We start from the raw sequence: 27903 nt of genomic DNA on the forward strand, positions 1-27903 counted from the left end.
GTTGCAAAGAGAGAAACCCTTCCAATCCCGGTCCAACCATGAGTCAAGGTCGGTCCAGGAATTCAAACTATCCTAAAAAATCCACACCAAGCGAGGAGCTGCCACGCACCCACTTCTACGTCGGACCCAGTTGCAGTTCAAGTACGCCATCGAACCACCCAGAACAAACGAACGTTTCGCTTCCGCTCTCTCCGATCCCGATTCGGTTTCGAGTGATTTGTTCGCATCTCCCCCGCCGCCATGTCGAAGCTTCCCCTCCCTTTCGCCGCCCCGTCGCCCTCCGCCCCTGTTGCCGCCGGTGCCGTTCAGCCCGTGAAGGACCGGAAGATGGCGTCCGCGGAGCAGCTTGTGCTGGATCTTCTTGACCCGCATCTCCGAGAAAATGCGCTGCTCGATCTCTCCAAGGTTGCTTTCTCCGCGTGTGTTTGAATTTGTGATTTGTTTTTTCATATGTCTTTGAAATTTCTGTTTATTCAATAAAAATTCTGGGAAAAAGTTTCTTTTTGTGGTTAATTTCCGTTGAAGGAAGATTTGTTTTCTTGGTTTTTCCCCGAATTTTTGGTTTGTTTCTTTTATGTTTTCATTGAATTTTTATCTCCATTCAATAAGAATTCTGGAAAAGGATAGCGTTTTTACTGCCATTGAGGGAAGCTTTGTTTTATCTATATATCTTTGGATTTTTTTTGTTGGTTTTCTTCCTGTGTCTTGAATTTTTTATTTAGAATTCTTGGAAAAAGATAGGTTTTTTTTTTTTAATTGCCATTGAGGAGAAAATTTTTCTTTTATAATCACCAAGAATTCTGGAGGAAAGCTTTCCACCCCCCTGATTGATTAGTTGCCTAAGATTTTATTGTAGGAGGGGAATTTTGTTGGTAAAGAAATAGTTCTATGTGCAGTACTATTCTTTATTTTAATTCCATGGAGAGGAGATTCCCATTAAATTTTTGTTGAGGAGAAGACATATTGTAGAAGAATTGTATTAAAATGGCACCATATAGTACTTTTTTTTAAAAAAAAATTGCTATAATGAATGTCTGTCTTGATTTATCTTGGTCTCGGGATATCTTGCTTTGTCGAAAAATTGTGTCATTCTTTTTCCTTTTTTTAAAAGAAAAAAAATCTCTGGGAAGTACAATCCAGATTTTTTACTTTAGGAGTGGGAATTTTGATCCAGATCTGGATTTTGGTGTTACATTGGCCAACAACTTTGGCGCTGGCGCTGAAAGTTTATTATTGTATGAATTAGTATTTATTTCACTACTGCTGTGATAGTACGTACCTTACCTATGTTTTTCCCCAATGAAACCTGAGGAATGTAGTTCTGCTGCACTTTCTTAAAGAGTTTAGTTATCAACATTCTGCAGGGGGATGTAATCTGGTGAAACTAAGTGTGCATTCACTGCAAGGGCCATGCTGAGTACCGACTCTAGGAAAGGAGAAACCTTTGTTACTTTGTACCTAGGTTTTTAGTGCTGGTGTATGTCGTACCAGCATGTGTGCTTGTGCACTGTGGTAGCTTGCCTATAGCAGGATGTTGACCTGTGTCGGTCCATATCGACCTATTCGGATAGTATTATGTTGGTTTGACACGGGTTGATGCAACTTGATACTGCTTCTTATGGAGTCAACCTAGTTTTTATAATTTTGTTTTGAAAGCACATGGAACTTCTTGGCACAGCATGGTTGTGCCAGTCAGTAGCCAGCATGCCATGTATTTTTTTTTTATTGTCACTCTACAAAATGTTTAGACGGTTGAGTTATCATAAATTTCAGGCTTTGTTTCATATCTGACAAACTAAAGGAAAATAAATCAGTGGAAAAAAGGAGAAGAAGAGAAAAGCAGGAAACTTCTCATGTTTGGTTGAACTAAGGAAATTGCAGGGTGGGCTAACAGTTGGCTAAGTTGTCTTGAACAACTTGCCCATTCATCTTTTTATTTCAAATTACTACCTTTCTGAGAGGAAAAGATTTAGTGTTGTTGGTGAAATTGTTGTCCTAGCTTCTCTTTGTTTTCTCTTCTAGAATTCTCTTTCCATTTCGGAACCATAGAAAAGAAATTCAGACTACAACCACCCTAGAATTTAGGTCATGCCGCAGTTTCACATTGATGCCACTTGAGCATAGGCATGAGTGCATGAAAATAATTACCTAAAAAATAAAATTGCAAAATTCTCATGATGAGGAACTTGAATGATAAAAGAAGCAAAGAAATCATGCAACTTTAAATGTACCAATAATTTTTTTATATAGAAAGATAAAAATATGATTCAACTTGTGCAGATGGTTAGTTGTTCTGGCTCTCTCAGATCTCCTCTATTGCAATATTTTTTTGGGCTATAAATCTTTTTTTTTTTTATTACTTGATCAAATTTGGTTTTAATAATAAAAGATGATTTAGTTCATGTAACTAAATAGACAATAGTTCTGTCTTTCTAAGGTCTCTTTTAATTTAAAGATTTTTTCATAGTTTTCTAAAACCCTTTTCTTATTATTTGGCTAAAGGGTTGGAAGATGGATGATTGGAATGAACCAGAGTAAATGGAAATTAGAGGTAATGGTCAATTCATTGTTTTTGGTTTCTCACTCTGATACCTTCTGATTGATTTTTAAAGAAGGAAAGAATCCATTTCCTTTCTTCTCCAACCCTCCTTTATATAGAGGTCGTGAGAAGTAGGTAGCTAGTTGCCAATGTAAATTGGGGGCTTGAAAATTTTTCTAAGTTTCAGGAACCACTTAAGGTTGCTTGATGTTTGCACAAGCTTTTGAACAGCTAATATAGTATGAACATTCTGGCTTCATGGTGTTCTCTTCTTCTACTTCCTTGTCAATGAATTTTGTATTACTCATGAGGGTTCATATTAGGTTTCTAGCTGGTCTAATATGGTTACAAATATTACTCTGATCCTCAAAGCTGAAGGATGGAAATGGGATAACTGCTGCTGGTTAAGGCAATGCAGATGCCTTATTGGTCTGAGATGGTAATGTTACATCTATATGAGCATCTAGAGCCATCTGTTATAAATAAGTGGGTGGATAATTATATAAAAGTTTATCAGATATTATTTGTAATAGATTTTTAAGATGGTTATATGAGATTGGTACTTCATTGTGGGCTTGGTTTAATATGGTATGTTATGTAGTATGCATTTTTTATGGTCCATATTTGAAAAGCCACTTTACTTGATTTTGTTTGAAGGTAATCTGCTCCTTGTAGTCAATTATAAAATTTTGGTGTATGTGTCTATCAAGTTGCTTCCTTGTTTATTTCATAGAAATGGATAATTATGTAGTTTGAGAGCAGAAATGTTGTCTATGAAAATGTTTGTGTCAATCCTATGGTTATAGCTTCATCCTTAATCTAAGCTTGAGCTTTTGTTGATGGTTTTTGTAGTCTTTGAGATGCATGTGTTGATTTGTTTAAACTGTATTACACCTTGCATTTTTCATTTAATTGGTACCGATGAAAGGAACTTTGAAAGCCTAAGATGTGGTTTAGCAACAACATGAGTTTTCATGGGGCAGAATTATCTAATAATGTTAAGACAACCTCCACAAATCTTGGATAATGGAACTTGGAAATACATAGTCTGGGTGGGATCACAAGACCCAATTATGTAGGCTGACAATAGCCTAAACTAGGATCCCTATGTTAAATGAAGGCATCATGATGTATTGTTTACTTCTTGAATTGTCAGTGCTAGAGGGACTATCTTTAATAGATTTGTTGGTATACCAATGAGAATGAGATAAATTTGGCAAAGTATTTGCCTTCATATGAGAGAATGACCTAGATATTGTCTCATCTCAAATTAGACGAATACTATAGCATGGCATTTGTACATGAAACGTGACAAAACATTGTAGAGGAAACAAACTTTAGACATTTTTAGCTTCTTGCAGCAGTTCTTTTGGATGAGCTTTGTCATTGTTATCATTGGTTTTTCTGACATAGTTTAATATGTTGCATCACTTCTTTACTGTTTATTCTTTGACAACTGTAAATGACAAATTTTATTGGTTAACAGTGCCTGTTGCTGATCTCATTCGAGCATGGTGAGTTTGGATAGCAGGAATCAGTAAGACTAAGTGGAACCAATAAAAGCAATAGTTAACTTAAATACACCAATGCAGAAATAGTTAATTAATGTATAAGTCTTAAATACTTATCTAATGCAACTAAAGTGTCCTAACTAAATATGGTAGTAATACTTAGAGAAGACATATAAAAGAAGACTAAAGGTGGAATCAGCAAGACAACAATCCAAAAAATGCACCTTAAATACTCCAATATAGAAGTAGTTCATGAAACTTACAAGTCTTGAATACTTATCTAATGCAACTAAAGTAGACAAACTAAATGTGGCCCAAAACTGTTGCTTCTCTGGGCATGTCATCCTTTGATGCCGATGCTTTGTGAAATTCTGATATTCCTGGAAATTCAACAATTATAGGACTAAAAACTTGTTCATGACATCTTTGTCCTTCACCTAACATACATTTGACATTTGACATGCTTTGAAAAAAAATTTTAAGGCTTGTAGTGTCTTTAGAGCTTTGCATGCACCACCTTAGATCTTTCTTGTCTCTCGAGTTTGGAATGACAATATATATCAAATTTATTAAGAAATATCAAATCATAGATGATTGCTTATGACAATATCATCCAAGGAAATTCTGTTAAATGATAATGCTTGTTATTTCTTTGGAACCTCAACTTCAAGCAATCTTCACTCCAACTAAGATAGCTTTTCTTGCGTCTCTTGAGGATACTTTGTCAAATGTATGTCATACTTATTCAACATATCAACCAATACATAATTGATTGACTATATGTAACAATTGAGAGATTATTTTAATGGTATGTTGAGAAATAGAATTGATATTTGGATTTTCTCTAGTTCCATGTCAGCTTTCCAGGTACTCCCTTAGTTAGAATTTAGAAAAAAAAATGCAGATCTTTTAAGTTACATTAGATCCTTTCTGTTAGTTTTTGGCTTAATGGTACTCCCTTAGTTAGAATTTAGACAAAAAAATGCAGATCTTTTAAGTTGCTTCAGATCCTTTCTGTTAGTTTTTTTGGCTACTACCATACCATCTTTGGATTCAGTTTGCCTATTGAGTTTTTTTAAATTTTTTAAATTGACTTTGGTGCAATTGCTAAATAAGAATTTTATTATGGAATTGCATATTGTCCTAGTTTTTACTTGATCAAAAAAAAAAAATCAAGTTTTATTTTTTAGTTTTTCTTTCTTTTTTGCTTCTTTGAGATTTTGGCGGGATAAGCTTAAGTTGCATAATTTTACCCTGCAGAAAAGAGAGATATTTCAAGATTTAGCTCCACTATTATGGAATTCTTATGGCACTATTGCAGCACTCCTTCAGGTTTGATTGTAGCCCAATCTAGTTTCAATTTCTTTTATGAGTTACATTAGTTGGGGGAAGATTTTATATTCTTTTGCATGAAATATTTGTTGATTGTTTACTTAAGTAAAGAAGAAGAATAATGAAGAAAAACAATGCTAGAAGAAAAGAACAAGGCTTGTCAAAAGTAAACTTATTTCTATCATTTACAACTTTTTTTTAATTTGTGTTTCTATTATGCTTATTGGTGGTGTGCTTTGATTTTATTTTAGATTATTGAGCATTGACTGATTGGCCCACTCTCCTCCTCTCTTTTTTATAAAGTGCTTTTGTAGTTGCATGTACTTTGTGCACACCACAAGTTTTGGATCTACACATGGCTGAAACTTTGGTGCAAAATTTTAGAGTGAAGCTATTAATAATGTCTAGGGTTATAGCCAAGAGTAAAGCAAGAATTTTTATTATTGGTTGAAAAAAATAGATATTGTGAAATAAAATAGTTGTATCAGCATTTCATGAACTGAGTTATAGGTTTATCTAAAGACCTAAACTCAGTGTTTGGATTCACTTTTGTAATATTTTCCCTAGGATCTTAGGGTTTGGAAATTTCTTTTGTGGTTCTATTGTTCTTTTCATTTTTCTTGGAAGAATGTTTGACAACAATGAGAAGCATCGCCAATTAAAAGAAGAGAAACCAATTTGGTCCATACACATTTGAGGCATTTCTATATTACTCATTGATGGAAGTTCATTGTGCTACATTAGTAATGATTGATATCTGATTAGATTTAATAGGGCTGACTGGATGTTGGTTCCATGAATTCCTATGTCTGCTAGACTTAGGCTAGGAAAAATTTGGTTTTAGGAGCCAAGCTTCAATTTTAAGGCTCGGATTGAAATCTAGGATATATTGGTCACCTCTAGTCTGGCTTTGGTATTATTTGAAGCTTAAATTTATTATTACCTTGTAATAATATATAAAACACCTACTAAAGAATATGCCACATTAAGAAACCTCTATGTCATGCCCCCACCTCTGAAAAGAAGAACAAAAATCAAACTCTTCACTTTCTTTACGTATCCTTTCCCCTATTCTGCCTCATTCTTCTACCGCTGACCTATAATGCCCTTCTTGTCCCCATGACCACTATGCCTCATGTAACCTTTGTCTCCATCCCTTACCCTCTGTTTGGTTGAGGTCATAAGAGAATGGATGGAATGGATTGGAAGGATGGATGGCCCCCATCTATCGTTTGATTTAAAAAATCTTAGGATGGATGAAAAGTTGTCCGGCTATCCGGGCCCACCAATTTGCATCCTCCCAAAATGGAAGGATGCAAGGAAGGGTGGAACATGTGAGAGGTGGGTTTATATATTGACAAAATTATGATTTATTAACTTGTTGACAAAATCCTAACATTTCTTAACTTTTTTATTCATTTTATTTATATATATTTCTATATTTTTACCTATATTATTTACCCTATAATATTAAATTTTATTACTAATTATTTATTTTAGCACATTATTTCTATAATTACAAATGGATAACTAGATTTGTCTTTTATTTTTTATTTATATTCACTATTTTTTTAGTTAATTATTTGTATAAAATTAATCAAGAATTTTAATTATAAATTAATCAGTTATTTATATAATTAATGTATAAATAGATTTATTCATGTATAATTATTTTATAAAATTATTTACTCAAGTAAACTAAATTAAAATTAAATATTTATATGATTTTTTTTATATAGATATAAATTATAAAATTAGAAGTTTATATATTACTCTACTTCTTTAGTATAAATAAGTGTTACAAATTGATAATAATTATATTTTTTTATTAAAGGATAGTTTGGTAAAAATATCATACAAATATCATCCATCCATCCTATTATTCATTCCATACTAAATAGAGAAAGGATGAATGAGTCCTTTCATGTTTCATCAAACACGGAGGTGGATGCATGTAAGATCCATCCATTCTCTCCCTCATCCATTTTTCCTCCCCTATCCATCCTTTATAACAAAGAAAGGGTTAATGTTATTTCAATCCCACCTAGCTACCTTGCATATGACAAGAGGGGCTGCATCCTTATTCTTTCTAAACCATTTGCTGCACAAGGCTGCTCTATGCTTGAACTGACCAATCTTGTTGCACCCTTTGTTGTTGCACCTACTGCAATCTTGGACCTATGACATTTGCATCATTGAGCCCTGCTACACTTCCCCACTCCACCATTTTTTCACCCCCAAGCTTGGTTCAAGCTTAAGGCTTAGGCATGTCTTGAAAATGCAGCTCTCCTTCCATGTACTCTACCAAGCACATCGAGCAACTTTCCTCCTCACCATGAATAGAACAAGAAGATGACAAGGATGCCAAGCGAAAGACTGTCATAGGGATCAATTGTAGCTGGGCAATAGGCCTGGTCAGGTATGATATCAATACTTATATTGTGATTGGAGGCAATGACATAGTGGCAGCATAGCAATTGAGGTAGTGTTAGGTGGAGTTGAGTATGAGGTAGCTGATGGTGATGAAAAAATGGTTGCAGATGTGATGCTAAGGGTTTTGTTGAGTTGAATGCAGTTGTGTGGATCCGACAGCAATGACAGGAGATGAGTTTGAGGGTTGTAGGGATGGTGGTATTGGTGATGAGAGTGTTTGTGGAATGAGTTCATGGTGGAGTTTTAGTTTTTGTTTCTTCTAAGGAAAGAAAGGAGGGAGAGATGGAAGGGGGCAAGTGGTTTAGAGGGGGATTTGCTTGTGATTTTTGACATGGATATTGTGAGGGGATTTTATGTTTTGAAAATGGAAATGTAGGTGGGTGAGAGGATTTGCTTCTTTTTAGTATTTTCCATTTAAAGGGAGGATATTGTGAGGGGATTTTGTGTTTTGAAAATGAAAATGTAGGTGGGTGAGGGGATTTGCTTCTTTTTAGTTTTTTCCATTTAAAAGGGGGAAGAGAGAGAGAGAGAGAGAGAGAGAGAGAGAGAGAGAGGAGCACATCTCCAGAATCTTACAGTGAGGGATTGCCTTTTCCAGAGAGTCTTATGAAGGCTTGCTAGAAAGAGGAAGGTTATGTAGTTTAATCTTTGTTTCCGCACGCACTTATCATTCCCAAGGGAAGTTACCCATCTGGTTTTCTTTTCAAAATGTTTTAGGCTTCCACATCTATGCCTGAACTCCTCACTCATCCATTTCCCAACTCCTTGATGATCCAATCATCCATTCTCACTTTAAAACATAGGAGAGATTACGAAGATTGATGCATTGGAAAATGATACAATGGCTTATGGTATCACAATTTTCTTGACATAAATTATACATGGCATTTTGATGTATGTGATGCTTGTTTTGAGCATCTGAATATGTTTCTTTTTTAATATCAACAAAGAAAAAGTTGTATCACAGGAAGTGATATAGGTCTGTTATCAAGTTGAAACTCATTCACTAAGGATTCCTTTCCCATACATGAAAGATTTTAAGCTTCGTGATTGCCATCATGTTCTCAGCAGTGAACTGAAACTCTACATGATACTGTTCCCAAATCTCAAAATCTACTGTGTGACAACTTGTGTTTATTCAGCTCATGCAGGATGTCATAAGAATATTCAGACTTCTTTATGATGTTATCAGATTCTACATATCCAAGTCTTCTTTTATATCATAAAATGTTGAAAGTTTCCTTCCACTTTGTAAGTCCAGATTTGCACTCATAAGCACACGCTGGGGCTGGTTTAGTCCAGGGATGCTCAACATGACCCTTATTTATGTTGGCTATGCTACCATATTTTTGGGTTGAAATCAGATGGGGTCAGAATTTTGAGCTCAACACAAGCTGCACTAGTGCCACCAATTTGCAAGTACTTATTAACCATGATTTCAAATGGTCAAGCTTGTTTCAGGCCATGCTGAGGCTAGGGGTGGTCAAGCTCACATGACTCCTGATTAACCTCTTACTCATTGAATCTGGTCGATTTGATTATGAATGAAAGGTTTAATATCATAGTTAAGAGCAAGGTTCGTGGACTGGGTATTGAATTGGACCGGCGCAAACTGATAGGTTAAAGAAGGGAGAGGGAGAAGAAAGAGAGGAAGAGAGAGAGGGGGGAGAAGGAGAGGAAGAGAGGGAGAAGGAGAGGAAAATAGGGCCTCAGGAGGCCATTTGGGATCTTGTTGAGTATTGATATGTGTGGAGGGAGGGAAGGAGAGAGAGTGGGAGATCTCATCGGTTCATCGAAGGTTCTCGGAGGCCTTCGGATGGCCGGTGCCGTCGCCGCGAGCTCTCCGACAGTCGGCGAGGCAATGCAGAGGGAGCGGAGGGGCAGTCGAGGGCCACAGAGGATGGCGGATTCGAAATAGTGGTTCGTTCCTGTTTCGATTTTTATTTTTGATTTTTAACGAGCGAAGTCGGCAACAGCATTGCTGATTTCATGCTTTTTTAAAAAAAAATACGGATGAAGTCGGCAAATGGTTTGCCGACTTCAACTGAATTTTTTTTTTAAAAAAAAAAATTGCGGAGTCGGCAAATGGGTTGCCGGCTTCACACGTTAAAATCCAAAAAAAATTTGAAACAGGGGCGAACCCTTATTTCGAAAATGAAGAAGGTGGCGGAGGCCCTCCTTTAGCTCAGCCACCCTCAGGCCCCTCGACGTGGGCTTGCCGGCTTTCGGATATGTCGCGGCAGAAGCACCGTCCGTCCGGAGGCCTGGTAAGGACCTCCCACTCTCTCCTTCCTTCCCTGCACACGTACCGACCCGGCAAGATGTCGGCCGCCGGAGGCCCTCTCTTCCTCTCTCTGCCTTCGGAGGCCCTCTCTTCCTTTTTCTTCCCCCCTCTTTCTCTCCAGCCCTCTCTTCCTTTTCCTACCGTCGGAGGCCGTCTCTTCCTCTCCCTCTTCTTCTCTCCCTCCTCCCTCTCTCTTCCTCTCTTTCTTGTCGCTCCCTCTAAGAACCGTTTTGGACACCGGAACCATCCCGATTCCCGACCTGTTCGGCTCGATACATGGTGTACCAGGCGGTTCAGGTTGGTTCTCAAAACCATGGTTAAGAGTTTAAGCCTTAAACTTTATAATATTCAATTTTTTTAGGCTCTTGAAAATCTTGGTGGAAAGGTTTTAAATCCCATGGGACAGGGTTGTTCCAATTTTTTCATGGAACGGGATGCGCCGCCTAAGACTGCAAACGGATCGGATTAATCCGTGATCCGATCCGACCCGATCCAATTAGACCCGACCCGAATCCATTTAAAAGACTCATGGAGCCGGGTCGGGTTCAAAAATTGGACCCGTTCATCTTTCCGGGTCGGGTCTGGATTTTCTGAATTTGGACCCGACCCGACCTGACCCGTAGAGACTTTTGGATTAATTTGGATCTCAAGATATATGACCCGACCCGATCCGATCCGAACCGGATCCAAATATAAGACCCGAACTCAGTTAGAATGACTCATCCAAATAAGAATTTGGGCTTGGATCAAAAGAGTGACTCACCCAAATTCTTTCTTAAATCTCTTACTAAAATCTTTAATACTATCACACTATCACAAGATCATTAATGCACTGCACAAGAAATGTCATTCTTATAGCTAATCTCGAAACTTTTCTAAAAGTCCTTCCACAAATTCAAAGTAAACTGGAGACATACCAACAGTTGTTCATAATTAAAATATCCAGTTATTTGTTTACTGTTGTACATTACTATTGTTTTAGGGATGGTATACAATATCCACTATCAATGGTGAAGTGAGAAGACGTAGGAAGAGAGGAGGGGAGAGAATATCTATATGAAAAGATAGATATGGCCATGCTATTTTGCTGTCGATGTGACCTCTAATTTCACTTTATGTAGATTTTTAAACCCATGATCCGATCCGACCCGAATTAGACCCGAACCGGACCTGCATTTCATGGATTGGGACTGGGTTATATATGGACCCGACCCGAATGATCCAATGGGTCAATAAATTCGGTCATGGATCCGACCTGACCCGATCCGATTTTTTATTGGGATGGGTATGGGTCCAATATCAAGATTCAATCAAGAAACCGGATCGGATCGGGATCACTCAAGACCCGGTCCGACCCGACCCATTTGCAAGCCTAGCACTGCCATCCCATCCCGTTTCGATACTTGGGACAAAGAATGTCTCAAGACATCCCGATCGGGATGCTGGGATGCTAGCGGGATGTCCTGTCCCGACACATGGGATGGTACCCCGTCCAAGTATCTCGTGGGATGTCCTGTTGGGACCTGCATTCTTGCTTGGTGGTACCAAAAAAGTAAATGACCAAGAGTAATGTGAGGAACAATGATATTAATACTCAGATGACAATTGATCTTGTATTAGTGCTGATTCTTTTAAATTATGAGAACAAAACGGTGCCAGTTTGTTTTCCTAAATTAATTGACACCATATGGTTTTCATAGCTCAGCAAAATGGAACAAAATTTCTTTGTAAACATGCACCACTCAAATGCTGGATTGCAAGGCATAAAAAAGCAAAAGAAAGAAAAAGCAAGTTCAGTGGGGTACTTTTGGACATATTATTCTGGATTTTGTGAATTATTCTCCACAGATTAACTGGGATCTGCTAGCTCCCTCATATAGTTTAACTTAGAAATTAGGTTTTCATATGTATAGTGAACAAGGATATTTCTTCCTTTTCTCAGTTGGTAAGCCCTTTCTGAAATATGTTTCTTTATACATTACATTCTCCCGATTTCTCACCAGGCTTCTGCTTTATCTATTTCAGCATTATTGAGACACATCGACTAGACACATAAATTATTTCATATTTTATGTGTATGTATTTTATGTTTGTATGAGGAACAATAGAATAATATTTGTACATTTTTGAATGATATTTCTAGTTTTCATGACTGAATTGCCTAATTAGTTTTGGTGCATAACTGCACATGCTTAATCAGCACCTTGACTGGGTTTTCATTCTCATCTAATTTCTCATCGAATTGCTTGTTTCCTTAGTTGCATTATTCACTAAAGTTTAGGTGGAATGAGCAGAGCTTCTTTTATGCTAATGTGGGATCACTATGTTGCGCATTTCATAGCAGTCAAAGAGCTTTTATGCCTATGCACCTTAAAAAAATCTTATTTTGCATGCTCACAGTTTTTCCCTTGAAAGTACTTTTGTTCGAGAGATTTGTGTGTTCTTGAGAACCAGAGTATATATCCATTGGAAGCTTCTTTTTTTTATAACATGATAATATGGTTGTGTAGGTAGATACTGTATATATAGGCAACTTAAGAAGAATAAATCTTCTGAATTGATGCCACTATATTTCTCTTTAGTTTCTATTTATACAGTGGATACTTAAATTGTCTTACTACTTATGATTGTCTAATAAGGATCCATAAACATGATCCTAAGTATTTGGAAGATTTCGTGGTTATGTTTGTCATTAATCAGTAACAGCCTCTTGTCTAATTATTTGCAGGAGATTGTTTCAATATACCCCTATCTTTCCCCTCCAACTCTGTCGCCAGGAGCATCGAATCGAGTTTGTAATGCACTTGCTCTTCTTCAGGTCAACTCTTTGCCTTAGAGGTTTCTTTCCCCTTTTTCTTTAGTTAGTTTTGCATCATGACACATATAACTATGGTTGCTTCTATATTAGGTCTCGTGGCAATATAGTATTACATGATATTCTTTACTCTGTCTTTTAATGTTCCACTTTGAAATGCTGCATATGAATTAACTCATGTATGAAAAGGGTAGGCTTGCTTGATCATGGGCCTGTTCTAATTTGTTCACATGTAGCATGGGCCAAGTAGAAGTTGCTTTTTAGGCTTAGGTAATACATGAACCTAGTGGGATCTCAAGATCTGATATTGAACACCTGTAGCCGAGATCAGCCTATAACCGTATCAATAATCATAAACATCAAGCCTTATTCCAACTATTTTGGGCCAGCTTGATGGAATCCTTTGCTAAGAATTCCTATTTAGGTCCACCTTTGATGTAATTTGAAGCTTTTATGTATCCTTTTTCACAACTTCTATCCATGTCACCTTATGTTGTTCTCCTACATCTTTCAACAAAAATTGAAGTACATTTTTTTTTAATTTTACAGGAGCCCCCTCATGCGTCCATTGTGCATGCCATACTATATCAATCAGTTCTCCCCACCACTTTGTCTATACTTTGTGCAACTCCAACATCTAGTCCAATTTACTAGTTCTCAATGTATTCTTTCTAGTGCATCCAGAAATCCATATTAATATTCTTATTTTTGATACGATTAGCTTATTTTTCTGATCCCTCTTTGTTGCCTGACATTCGAGTCCATACAACTTTAGCTCAAACAACCAAACTTGGCTTTTATTAGCCACCATACATGTTTGATAAAAATGTTGTTGGCTTACTCAAGCAATACCGTACCAATGAAGGTTGCTCTTAATATTTGAACTTTGAAGTACTACTACTCATCTCTCTTTGTTGATATTTTTTGCTAAAATATTAGATGACTACATTTTTTTTCCCTAATGAAATGAGCTCCAGCCATCTGGGTGAAGCATTCTTTTAAGTTTTAACTATGGATGACAATAAAAAAATTGTATCAGTATTCGCTACAATTAGAAGTTGATCTGAATGACATGATCAATGGTCCAGCACTCCTTTAACTTGGTGAATTTGTAACAGGTGATGAGACTGAAAATGAGATTCTATTGCATGTGATTGGAGATTGCTGCTAGATGCCAAAACCCTGAATTTTTTTGTCCGTGTGATACATGGAAGCATACGTAATATTAGAGCTATTCCAGTTTTCCACATGAAATTATTGATACAAAGAATCAGGAGGGTCTAGGTTCTTTTGTAGCATCTGTTAAATGGTTTTCTCAAGGGATTCTGTTTCCGATAGTAATGACACATCCTACAAATAGTGTTGTTCCATTGAGAGAATGATACCTGGGACAACCTTGAGATATAAGTTTGTGCATGAACCAGGACGTTCAAGCTGTTTGGTGCCATCTCAATTGGTATTAGTCAGGACCAGTTGGTTTGCTAAATGGGTCTTCCAATACTAAGACAGCAGGGCCCGAAAGAGAGCCCTGTTGGCAATCTTCTCTCTTGTAGGTTCAGTCATAGGAGAAGATCAGAGAGGAAAATTGGGAGAGAAAAAGAGGAAGGAGAGGAAGGGAGACTTAAAATTAAGAAACTAAAAAATATTCAAGAAAGGGCATCTTGACACTATACCTATTTAAAAGGCTAAAAAGATCTTAAACATCATTAAAACCAGTAAAATAATAGAAAACAAAAATTAATAAAAAAAGGATTTGGTGGTGTATTGGTAAAGTATTGGGATCCCAACCAATCCCTCCATAGGATAGGAGCATCCTAATACTATACCAATTGAGACTAGGCTGAGATAGATGTGGTACCAGGTCCTAAAATCCTTGATTTTGCCGTCAATATTTACTCTTTCTTAGTTTGGCATCAAAGTTTGCCACACCAATCGGTACATACTGTATCGATACTGAACCGATTATTCATGAACTCTATTCTTTATTTCAAGATTTTGAATATCGATATTAGTTGCTATTCCGACTGGCCGATGGCACGTCCGTACCGAATCGGACTGACGCGAACCAACAGAGTGGGGAAGGGACAAACCGGGGAGGAGAAAAAGAGAGGAAGAGAAAAAGAGAGGGAAGGAAGGAGGTTGAGGGGCGGAGATGCCGTCGGTGGCCACCTGAGGGCTGCATGGGCCCTCGGAGGGCCACCGTGGCCACCGTGGCTCCACGTCGTTCGCGAGAGAAAAGATAGAGGGGGAAGAATTGGATCGAGGGGGATCCGATAAAGAGTCCATCGGAGGGCCTCCGGCTGGCCACCATGGCTGCCAGACGGCGTAAACGCCACCTTCGACTTCGAGGTCATCGCACAGGGTTTTTTTTTAAAAAGCTCCCTATTTCAGGGGCTTTTTTAAAAATTTTTGACAACAGTGAAGCCGACAATGGGTTTGTCGGCTTCAATATTTCTGGGCTTTTCTAAAAAAATATTGAAATAGTGAAGCCGGCAAACTGATTGCCGACTTCATTATTTTTAAATTTAAAAAAAAATTATTAAAAAAATAAAACTGGCAAACCACATGCCGGCTTCACTGTTCATCTCCCTTTTTAAAAAATGGCCGACGCGTGAACAACGGCGGTCACCCTTGTTTCGCGACCACGACTCCGTCCGCATCGCTTCCGCCACCTGGTGGCCACAACGGCCACCCAGAGACCTCCGATAGCCCCTCCATCGTCCCGTCCTCTCATCTTCGGTGGCCTCCCCCTCTCTTTCTTTCTCGATCGTTGCGGCAGCCCTATCGGGTGAATCGAGCTGCAGAGGCTTCCACGGCCTCCAGCAGCCATAGAGAGCCACCACCGGCCTCCGACGGTCTCTCCCTCTCCTTCTCTCTCTCTCTTCCTTTATTTCTCTCTCTTCTTTTTTTTGGCACTGACGTGTGTCGTTTTTCCTGTTGAAACCGTCCTGATTCTCTGTTGGTCCGGTTCGACATGCCCTGAACCGTCCGGTTCGAGATGGTTTTGAAAACCATACTTTATTTTATCTCTGATTTGGTCTAGAATGTCATATGAAACTCTAGAAACTGAAATGAAGGTGCTTCAATTTCTGCACAACCAATGCAATACTAGGTCAATCTCATATGTTTTGGCCAAAACTAAGTCATGCAAACAAATTCAATGTACGCATGGGATGTTTATTTATCTTTTATGTGACATTCATTTCTCTGAGTGTCAGAATCATTTTCTCTCCGTCAAATTAAATTTTGCAAGTTTTGAGAAGACTTAGAAGTATTGTGACTTCGGTTTGAAGAGATGGTGGAAAAGAAAGTATTTGGACATCAATTTGGTTTTTCTAGGATTCAAAACCATAGATGTTACTAGCATCCTATGCTAAACTTCTATTAAACATTATAATGAATAAATGGTATGGTACACTGAACCCAAATTTTGCAAGCATTTTCATTCAAAATAGTTGTTTGATTTTCTCAGTGCAAACTATCAATATAATACATCAAAAGGTAAACAATAAAAAACATTTTAACAATGTCTATTGTCTAATTTATTTCTTCACTAAATTTGTTTTTCTTATTTCAATTTTTCTTAATTTTAGTTGAATTATTTTATTTTTATAATTGTCAATTGGAGTTGTTCATCTAAAGCTAGACCTAACAAAGTGGCTGAAAACAAATTCATTTGGTCTTGCCAAAATTGAATTGGAAAAGAAGTTCTTGCACTTTAGTCTGTGAAAATCAATTAAGACACTTACCTAAAGAAAAATAGTCATTATACGATTAATATCATGAGCATTATCTGATTCCTTTCCATTTTATTTTGTTCTTTTTGTAGTGTGTGGCCTCACATCCTGATACAAGGATTCATTTCCTCAATGGTAAGCTGTACATTTGAACCAAATGCATGTGCTTTTCTAGGATCAAATATAGGTGTATACATTTGCGCTAGGCTGTTTTTCTTAGTGTATTTTCAAATTGAATGCAAGTCATCAATGTGGACATTTTCTAGAACTATATAATTATTCTGCAAGGATGGATCTTCTTGGATAATTTGTAGCTTCCTTGTTTGCCTTTTGTGAAATGCAAGTGCTTTGCACTCTAGCACACATTGTTATCTTTATTCATAACAAATGCACCATCCTTTTAGTACATTGGGAAATGAATCGGTGGAAATCATGAATTCAATTTTTCTTTCAAGATTCAAGAATGTTTTAGGTTTACAATAAATGTTGTTAATTGAGGTTATTTTTTGATGTGACGAAAGTAACTTTCTAAAGTTTAACTATGCTCATTGTTCACGCCCTAACCCAGCCACGCAAGCTAGTTGTGTGAGACAGCTGCCTATCCTACAAGGCATGGCCCCATGAAATGTACAAGGCCTCAAAACTCATAAAATAGCTTAACAACAAAGAAAACAACATAAACATTGTTTTTAAACAAGGATAGAGGCTCTGGATTCAACATAGGAGTAACTGAGTTCTCAAACATAAACTAAACATTCCAACCATAAATTCAAAATAGACTACCCACAACATTGACAGTCCACATCCAACCAAAATATCTGAGTGAACAATTTAATCACCAGAGTCTAGAATCCTGGAGAATAACTAATGCAAGATTCTGCTAGAACTCAAAATCTAATAATCAGTCCACCTCACAAGCAACAAAAGACTGCATTAGATCTAAGTATCCTGCTCCTCTATGAACGTAAAAAAGGGAAAAGATGCCAGCTTGAAGGCTTAGTAAGAATTCCACTGCCCATATACACCTTAAAGATATCTTGAACTAGGTAATAAGGATGAAGGCAACTATATACATTACAAGTATAGGGATTCAAGAGATGCAATAACCATAATGTTGCTCAGCATACCTTAAATTATAATTAGATAAATAAATGGCATATAATTTGACCATGCTCCAACTAAGCAACACTCTGTAATTCCAAAATGTAAAAGGAAGCAAAATCAGTGACTAAGCTATAGTTATCGTTACGCCCTATGACTAGGCATAAAATGATGTCATGCTTATGCTCCATGGCTAGTCATTGATAACATCATGTCATGCTTTTGGAGCATGCAAGGTTCGCCATCCTGTTTGACACCATACCTTACTGATACCAAACCGATATGTAGTCTTGTACCGCACTGACACTTGGTACGCCTTGCCATCTTGTATTATACTACATTCCGGCACTATAATAGAATGGCATAGGTACAAGGTCTGATACCAAGCTGATGAACCTTGGGACCATGTTTGGGTATCTATACAATATGGCTAGATATCAAACACACATTCATAAGAAACTTTAGAAGAACCAAGACCATGACCAACATAAGTTATGCAAAAACATACTAGCATGGTAATGGTTCCAGCACAAAACCCTTTTATTCTTCAAGTTGTTTTAAGATTTGGAAACTCATAATTATGGTTTCATATTTTCTTTTTGTATGTTTCGAAAACTTTTCTTTCATAGTGGTCCTAGGATAGTGCATGCCATGTGCATTGTGAAAAATTAATAAATTAAAATAGATATTTAATAAAATATAGATTGAAAAGATATATGTTAAAATATTGAAATACTACCGGTAGAATTTGAATTTTGAATTATATTGGAAGTTTGGATGGAAAATTTGCCTTTTCAAGTTATCATTGTTGTGCTTTCTTTTTCATATCCATAGGTTCATGAAAATATTAATTTGTTGCACAATAATTATGTTGCATGGTGTCTTAGTAATATTTAAACATTTTATAGTTACCATAATGTAGGCCTTCTACTTATTAATTTGCCTTTTAACCACTAATCTAGTGCAAATAGGGTTGAGACAAAGTAAGCTCAGACTAGGGCTTCCCCAATCAAGGCCTAGCTCTAATTGTCTATGGCTTGCCCATAGCTAATCTTGGTGCAAATTAGACTTAGCAATCAAGGCCCAAGCTTGGCCTGTTATTGATTGTGGATGCAAGCCTGAACTCTCCCAAATTAGGCTTGAAATGAATTTACTAATAAATAACAAGACTCTAGCCTTCAACCTAGAGGTTGTAAGTGCAATTATGCAAGCTTAAATCTTATTAACAATAGAGATTACATAATCCCTATTAGTAGATCTATTGAATAGGGAAGATACCTATAAGAAGACTTAGCAAATAGGGAAGTCTGAAGGGAGGGATAGTGTTGCCTTCCAGGAGTTATGGTAAGGTCATGTCTTCTGTTGGTTAGATGTCAGTGTTAAGTGATGTTTCAAGGTTAGGCTAGTGAATTGTGAAGGATGTGTCATATTGAAGACCTTTTGGTCTTGCTGCACTGTTGAAGGAACTAAGTAAAGAGGAGAGGAACTGATGTATAAGAAAGTGGGAATGTAAGAGGATAAGGCTATTTAGGGAGCTAGGGTTTTAATCCAATCTAATCATCGCAAAAAAAAGATAGCTGATATTTTAGTAAAATTAAGCATTAGATCAAGATGAGATGACTATGATCCAACTAGAACAAATATGGTTAGAAAATCTTACGATAAATTAGACTCATGTATATTCTTGATGTTAGAAGATCCATACTGGACCACAACAAAGCCCGGGCCTATTATTAACTTTCAGTGGTTATTTGGTTGTCTATAATTCCAATAGGATGAAATAGGAATTGCCATCGTAATTGGAATCATAGTTGCCAAAATCGTCTCTCTTTAGTTACTTGTACTGCACATTTGCAAATTACTTGCAGCTTTTTGGTTGGATGATGCTGACAGAGGTGTGATAACCTTGCAAGTGGCTTGGTAAGCTTACCCCACAAGAGACATTGAGGCCTCATTTGTTTTGTGGGAAGAGGGGGAACGTGTGGTTAATGGGAAAATTGAGAAATGCCTCATGTTTTGTTGGAGTTTTCAAAGCACAGAGATGGGAAAGTAACTTTCGCATGGGAAAAAGATTTCCATATTTCATTTAAAAGAAAAATCCATGTGCTATGTGGGACATAGAAAAGTCCAATTCCCACTAGCTGATAACTAAGGTATTTTTTTTCAAAATTGTAGTTAAGCTTTCAAATAGAATGGGATAAGATCTTTCCCTTTATTAAGGGCATAGTAGGTATTTTGCACAATTTTTCTGAGAAAGTAGATGCTCAACTAAACATAAGCCATTTTGGAATGTGCCACTTTCTCATGGTCAACCAAACATATAAAAACTATTTTCCTAGGCATCATCTACCCAAGCATCAACTTCCTAGAAAAAACATTGTAGCCAAGGGAAATTCTTCTTGCGAGCCAAACGAGTCTAATGGATTGTAGATTTTTTATGGCGTGTGAATGGATCCATATAATTTTGAACTTCAGCTATAATTTGAGTCATTTTTGTTCTTATAGAAAAGGAAATCTTATTCTTACTTGTAACTTAAGTTGGGCACTTCTGTAGAATACAAAGAGAAACCCGACATTTATTGAGCCATCTCCTTTTGCTAGCTGCATTTCAACTCAAACTAACAAGCCAGAGGAGGTAGTGTCCCCAACAATAAACCATTATTCAAAAGATTGAAACTATAAGAGATTGTCCTTTTGTTTTGTGAAAATAGATCCATATGGGAACATATAAATTCGTATATAAGTACAATAGGTTTAGACTCTATTTTTATGGGAATATTTGAAAGGAAAAAAATCATTTCGATGGTTATGACTTGTCACCAAAAGGAAGCAAAAAGTAATATAGAAATGAAATACTGATCCTTCTAGGATAAAAATAAAAGAAAAAGAAAAAGTGTTGGTTTCCTTTCCATATATTGCATTGATAATATTTTTGTCTACTTGTATCATGCTAAATTGCTAATTATCTCTTGAGCGGGCAACATCTTGATAATCCAAGTAGACAAACCATCTTAAAGAAAGGGACTAGCTCATGGCAAGCTTACAACCCAAAAGCAATGAATATTTCATTATTAAAGGTGTAGTACTGCTTCCAGTAGCAACCTTGTATCTCATATTAGCAACTAAAAGATGGTCAAAAGAAAAAAAATCTCCATTTGATGTGCCATATTAATAATTTTATATATTATTAAATAATTAATTGATATTTGTAATATAAAAATATTGTAATATCATTAATATGCTAGAATCAGTATAATATCTTATGAATGCGCTATTGTATCATAGATACCTAATGCACAATATTAGTACAAAATATGTAGTAATTCATTACCGTAATATATATTATCCTATATTTGTTAAATAATATTACATATTTGTTATAACAATATTATAATATCATTAATATGTTAGAAACAGTATAATATCTTATGAATGCACTATTATATCATAGATATCTAATCTACAATATTAATACAAAATATGTAGTAATTCATTACAGTAATATATATTATCTTATATTTGTTAAATAATATTACATATCTGCGATAACAATAATATTATTATGTGATTATTACGAAATTACAATAATAATTACTATAATAATTATTGTTATTTTATTCTTTGATATTATCATATTACTATAAACTTATATTTATGATATGTATTATGACAATAAATAATAATTTCTATATAATAGTTATTGTTAATGTAATTGTGCTCATGATAAGAATTAGAATCATATAATATAATACGAAAGTCTGATTACTTGATCTTAACTTAATTTAACAAATTATTATTTTTGCAAAGAAGTATCTCTTTTCCTAAAGGCTCATCTCAAGATAAGTTATCCAATATGAGAGAGAAGGAAGTGATTCATTCAATTCACGCAACTTAGACTTCTCATAGAAAATAATAATAAATAAAAAATAATCGAAAGTAGGGTTTTAGACACATTTTGCTTTCATTAAAGATGAAGAAAACTATTTTACAGGTTCTTTATTTATACGAGTGAGGTTTGACTTCCCAAATTTGGGTTGAATTCATCTTCTAGTTGGAAGAGATCAAGATTTTCCGGAAATAGCATGTAACTGATAAAAATAATTATACAAAATCTAAAATCTTATTGGAGCTAGATCTCAGCTTTTATATCAACTTCGCTTTTGATTGCATCAACTAACTCCTCTTGGATTGGAAGATTAAGCTTGGTCAAAAGTTTCTAAAAATGTCAAAATTTGGTTTGATCGGGCATCTCAAAGGCCTAAACAGCCTCAAAGCAGGGTTGTCTGGAGTCTAAGGAGCCTATTGGCCGGGCACCATATTGCAGATCTTGTAAAGTTATTCAATTTCAAAAAGGAAGAAAGATGCCCCAAAGGAATACTGCATGTGAAAATAATATCTGTCTGAGGTTTTCATGCATGAATCAGCTTTGTATGTGGCAGATCTTGGTCTCGAATCCTGTCCCGATCTACCCAAGGCAGCCAAAGTAGTCCACAATAGGTAATGGTCCTCCTAGATCCTGAGCCAATGAGCCTATTGTCCAGTTGCTACATGGTACATCTTGAAAAGTTCTCCAATTTAAGGAAAGAAAACTCAGAACACTCACCAATTTTTTGATCCTTCGGTATTTTCTGCCCATGCATCCAAATAGACTTTGAATTTAAGGCACCCTGCCTTAGCAAGTTTTTAATATAATAAAGAAAAACTGTTAATTCCTCCCCCAACTCACAAAAAACAAAGCAAAAATCACAATTGAGGTACTTAAAATACATAGTTTTAGTTATTCCATCTCTTTTTATATATTGTTTCGAATTTTTGTTTATGCAACTGATGTGAGTAGGAGGTTTTCCAATCAGTAAGATTCATAAATGGTCCCCTGAATATCCTGCATAATGTTAGGCAGTAATATAATGATAATATTGATGATAGGTGACCTGTTAATTGTTCTTTCATTTTTCTCATTTTGCAGCACATATACCTTTGTATTTGTACCCATTTTTAAATACTACAAGCAAAACAAGGCCTTTTGAGTATTTAAGACTAACCAGCTTGGGAGTTATAGGTGCGCTTGTAAAGGTACTTTTGCTTCTTTTAATAGCATATAGAAAATAATTGCATCTAACCTACATGGATCCTGTATTGTTGTTTTCATTATTTTTCTGTGTCTTTAAGCAATCATAAAAGTGAGGAGAACCCTATTGATTATGAGATACATGCTTTAGTGTAGACTAACAATTGACATTCCCATTGAGCTCTCTGCTAATAATTCTTCTCGAACTTGCAAAAAGAAAAAGTGTTCAAAAAGCAAAAGAGAGAAAAAAAAAACGGTATGTTGCCTCACTGGTTTGAGTTGCAAATTAGGTGTTCATATCCTGCTAGGCAAGTTTTTGGCTTGTCTTTTTGTGGTCTATTTATTTTAAAACATGCTAGGTTGCATTAGTTATTTTAGGAACTTATTCCTATGGATTTTGTTCTTAGGACTGTGATTCAGCAGTTATGTCACCATGATTGTGAAGTGAGCAAGTGAAAGTGAGAACTCCAGCTGAATCTTGTTTTAGAGTTCAAAATTAGTTTCTTTATATTTCTTCTGGAAGCTACCAACCTCATGAAAATGCTGATCGTTTTTTTAAAAAAATAAAGTTCTATCATGTGTGATTTATAACTCCCCCAAAACCAACATAATTGGGACAAGACAATGAAATTGGATATAAATGGAAAGTGAAGGATTAAAATTGCAAGATAGTTTGGATAAAGAGGATATATGGATGCTGACTTGTAAATATGCTTCCACCAAGTATCTGGAGTCAGCATTGTAAAGACTAATGATTGAGAAAATCAATTCCTTAATGATGACCATGAATGTACAGAAGTTTTCATAATAATTTTAGTTTTTACTTATTAGAGTAAGAAAAACCCTTAGTTTTTACTTCATTGCTCTTTTGTTACCATATCATGACAACCTGTAGCCTTGGCTTTATTCATGTCTTCACATGTTGTCTGATCGTGGTCTTCATGATTATTAAGTTGTACCATCCATCCTCCGGAAACAATGTGTTTGTGCTATCTCTGAATTAATTTAGATTTACAACCATTTTCCCTTCTCGCTTATTTTGCCTTTTCATGCTTTGTGTGGTTTCTATTACTGGCAAATAATGAAATAAAATAATTTTTTAGCACCTGTTACTGGAAACAAGTGAAAGATATCGATTTATATTCTGATGTAGTGGTATGCTGGTAGCGGTTAGTGTTAATGGGAGAGAATACTCATTTTGCCCTTTGCAGGTTGATGATACTGAGGTTATCGGTTTTCTTCTTCAGACAGAAATAATTCCTTTGTGCTTGAGAACTATGGAGATGGGTAGTGAACTTTCAAAAACAGTAGGTGATCAAGCGCATTTGTTATATTTTGTTTGCAAAGAAATTTGTGTCAAGGAGCAATATGGCAAATAAATTCACAAATGTTACTTGGATACATGTTACTCAGTAGGGCTGTATGCAATAATATAAAAAGTGTATAAACTTTTGGAGATGTGATCAAATAAAGAATGGATGAATAAAAATGGTCTACTGAATGTACTTATGTTTGTGATATACCACCAGAATGTTTCCAGCTCTCTCCTTTTCATAGTGGATTATCCTCTAAAGTTTGCTGCAAAATTGCCAAACCAACATTGCAGTTGCCATGGGGAATATAATATAAAATTCAAGATGTTTGTTTATCATCATGCATATATCCAGCATAATCTAGTTCTAAAAAATGTTGGACGCTCATAATCTACTGTGAAGATGGCATTGGATTTATGAGCATGGACAGACAAGATATTGTTTCTTTCACTTAGAGCTCAAATCACAATTTCTTTTTTTTTTTCTTTTTATTTTATTTTCTTTCTTTGGGCAGGGGGTGTATCTGACAGGTGAAAATTTTCTGGGTTACAATTTTGTAGTTTGGTTATATGTATATTTGTCTCTGTGGCTTGTTTCTGGCTTTTAATTTCATATAACAAATATAATGTTATGCACATTGTTCTGTTGAGTTTTGAGTATAGCTTTCTTGGTGATGTACCTGCTTTATGTCTCCTAATCCTGTTCTGTTTTTCATTGTGGGCATAAACTTACTGATAGATTGACTCATTAACTTTCTAGGTGGCGACTTTTATTGTGCAAAAAATATTATTGGATGATGTTGGGCTTCGATATATTTGTGCTACTGCAGACCGCTTCTATGCTGTGGGTCAAGTGCTTGGGTCTATGGTTACATCACTTGCTGAGCAACCCTCTACTAGGCTATTGAAGCATATAATCCGTTGTTACCAACGGCTTTCAGAGCACCCAAGGTTTGTTATTCACCTCTATTGCAAACTAGGCAGATAAATTGCGGTATCTGGATGCCGGGAGATGATATACGCAGAAAGAATGTGCAAAATTAACTAATTTTTAGCTAAAAGGGTTACAGAATCAGGAATGGAGAAGGCAGAATGAGATTGATGTGTTTTACATCCATAATATGTTGTCATATTCGGGAAAGTATTGCAATATTATATTTGATGTTGAGGAAGAGGCTCTCATCTCATCAATAAATTAAGGTAGAGAAAAAAAGTGAGGTTGAGGCTCGAGCAAGATTTCAGTGCTAATATGTTGCTTTTTGGCATGCTTTTTGTCTATATGACATGACAGTGCTACTTAACACCCCACTGTCTGTATTATGCTCATATGCTATACATATGCTGCCGGTATGGAACCTTGATTTTTTGCTTACCACATCACAGGGCATGTGACAGTTTGAAGAACTGCCTTCCAGATATGCTAAAAGATGGAACCTTTAACAATTGCCTTCGTGTAAGTTCTACTCTGTGGAAGTATTACATCAAGTTTATTCAATTAATGCCCTTGAATGCGTCGTAGGATGCTGTTGTTTTTATTATTGAAACAGATCCAATTTGATTGGATGCTGGTGTATTTTTACATTTTAATTATTAACCTTGTCCTCAATCTTCCTTTTCTGGGGTCACTAATTGTCTGATATAAACTAGTGTTTTGATCATAATGGTAATGAATTCATCAACCCCCACCCTTCCCCCCCGCCTTTGTCGCCCACCCCTCCCGTCTCTGAGTTGCTGACTTCAGGGGGGAAGAGGAAGCGAACGGTCACCAAAGCATAAGTTTAACAGCAATAAATTATGATCTTTATGCAGGCAATTTGAAAATGAATTTTTATTCTTTGACTGTTGAAGATGTAATGCCATCTCTGACAATTGATAATCATGGATTCAGCATGGAATTTTTTTTTATTTTTTATTTTTTTACATTTATAGCATCCGTTCACTGTATTCTTCCCTGCACCCATGCAACTGGATACTTGTAGGTTGCCTATGCAAGCGTTAGTTTTGCTCCATCAGAAAACAAGAATGGTATCTAACAGAAATCAATATCTTGTTGTATATGAACTTATGCCCGCATGCAACTCTTATAAGATTTTGAAGGGGGTCACTATGTCAGTCCAAGTCATTTGTTACAATATTTTGTCATCCCCTCATATCACAATCTTTGTTGCCGTAGTTTGATCTTGAGACCTCATATTGAAACTTTTATATGTTTTATAACTAATATTCTATCTGGTATGCTTCATGCTTTGCATTCAATTATTATTTTTACAGGATGATCCTGGGACACGAGAGTGGCTACAACAGCTTCAGGACAATGTAAGCGGAGCAAAGCGAGTAGCCAACCTTCATGCTAGACTAGATCACATGATGGGAAACTAGGATTTCGGTTAGCATCTATTCAAGAATAATGGCAAATGATATTATGTTTTAAGCAGCTTTTTCATATTTGTTGTCTAAGCTATCTACTGTTGTGAGGACATGTTCTAGTGATGCTAATATATGTATAATTTTCTTCTCAGTAAATTTAGGTAATGTTTCTTTTCTTTTTTCTTTTGTGTGTTAGTGGGTGAAGTATATAGCATGCATTGTACAACCATTGCATGTTAACCTTATCTTGTCTTTGGGTGCTTCTATATTCCGAATTTGCTTTCTTAGATTTTTTTTTCTCTTTTTTTTTTTTTTTTTCCCCCAGCAAATGAAGGGGAGTCCGAGGTATTTGATGGGGAGCAGCCTTGTTGGATACCAAGTCTCTGACAATTGCAGGTCTTGCAAAAGGCATGCTTACCCTTTTTTTCTCGTCTGATGGAGAGGCCAGGTAGAGCTTCAAAATCTTGGAAAATTTTAGGGCAGCAACCAAGGACTGGAGAAAACCGGAAGGTCGTCGGCCAAAGAAGAAACTGGAAATTTTGATATTGACACCATATTTCAGACTTTGAATGCGCCGTTGATCATCACCTCCATAATAATAGCTAAAAGATATGGGGTCAGGGGGTCTTCTTGTCGCAGCCCTCTTTCAGATCGGAAGATTCTGACGAGAATCGTCGGCGAGGATGGGAACCATGGGGTCACCGATGCAGGCTTTATTTCCGGGGGTCCGAGTATTAATACACCCAAGACATTGAAGGTATTCTGAATTTTTGATAATTTCATTTTTAAAAAAAATAATATTTTAGGAATTCTACATATCTCCAAGATGTAATCAATGAATAATATTACTCTTTGGAAGTTAAAGTTTAAAATACAATTCACCATCACCATTTACATCACGTGAAAAAGCAGCCTTGTGTACATATTTTTCTTTCTATGGGCTAAGTGAGATCTGAGGTTATTTGCTTTTATATTTCCACTTTGCTTGGATTTTCTTAAGGTACTTTGGAGAGGTACTTTAGGAGGAATAATTCTCCTGTACACATGGAAAATAAATAAATGAAAATAAAACATTTTCTCTAAAAGTATGGCAAGGAGATATCAACTCCCTCACCTACGTCCTAACTAGGAGAAACATGTGGCGATGGATTTGGTCCAGCTACTTTAAAGACGGCCAAGGGCAAAGAAGAAGAGAAGAAAGAGAAACAGCTTTTTTTATGTATATCCTAATTTGTAAACAGAAGTTTCATTTTTGTGTAACTATCCTGTGGTTTGTAAGCTCCTGCAGTAAGATCGATTTTCGCATATGTGACCATGAGCAAAGGAAGTTAATCAACATGATATCATGTGTGTATACCTATACATATATACATACATACATATATATGTGTGTATTAATTATAG

The 27903-nt window shown here is 36.1% G+C and overlaps 1 protein-coding gene across 3 annotated transcripts; it reads left to right on the forward strand.

The window, feature by feature from the left end:
- Window positions 1-148: 148 nt before the first annotated feature.
- On the forward strand, window positions 149-27398 carry LOC105059801 (uncharacterized). 3 transcript variants are annotated; one of them, XM_010943245.4, is made up of 10 exons: window positions 149-405; window positions 5311-5382; window positions 12828-12917; window positions 16744-16786; window positions 22719-22825; window positions 24032-24127; window positions 24893-25083; window positions 25516-25585; window positions 26404-26518; window positions 26825-27398. In XM_010943245.4, exons 1-9 carry the CDS (start codon window positions 241-243, stop codon window positions 26509-26511), a joined length of 942 nt encoding a protein of 313 aa, XP_010941547.1. In that variant the 5' UTR covers window positions 149-240; the 3' UTR covers window positions 26512-26518; window positions 26825-27398. The 3 variants fall into 3 exon arrangements, with proteins under 3 accessions (XP_010941547.1, XP_010941545.1, XP_029116208.1); XM_029260375.2 differs by lacking the exon at window positions 26825-27398 and adding an exon at window positions 2503-2551 and having other exon boundaries at window positions 177-405; window positions 26404-26680; XM_010943243.4 differs by lacking the exon at window positions 26825-27398 and having other exon boundaries at window positions 150-405; window positions 26404-26680.
- Window positions 27399-27903: the final 505 nt, after the last annotated feature.

This window comes from Elaeis guineensis, chromosome 10 (assembly GCF_000442705.2).
Source record: "Elaeis guineensis isolate ETL-2024a chromosome 10, EG11, whole genome shotgun sequence".
Classification (NCBI taxonomy): Eukaryota; Viridiplantae; Streptophyta; class Magnoliopsida; order Arecales; family Arecaceae; genus Elaeis; species Elaeis guineensis.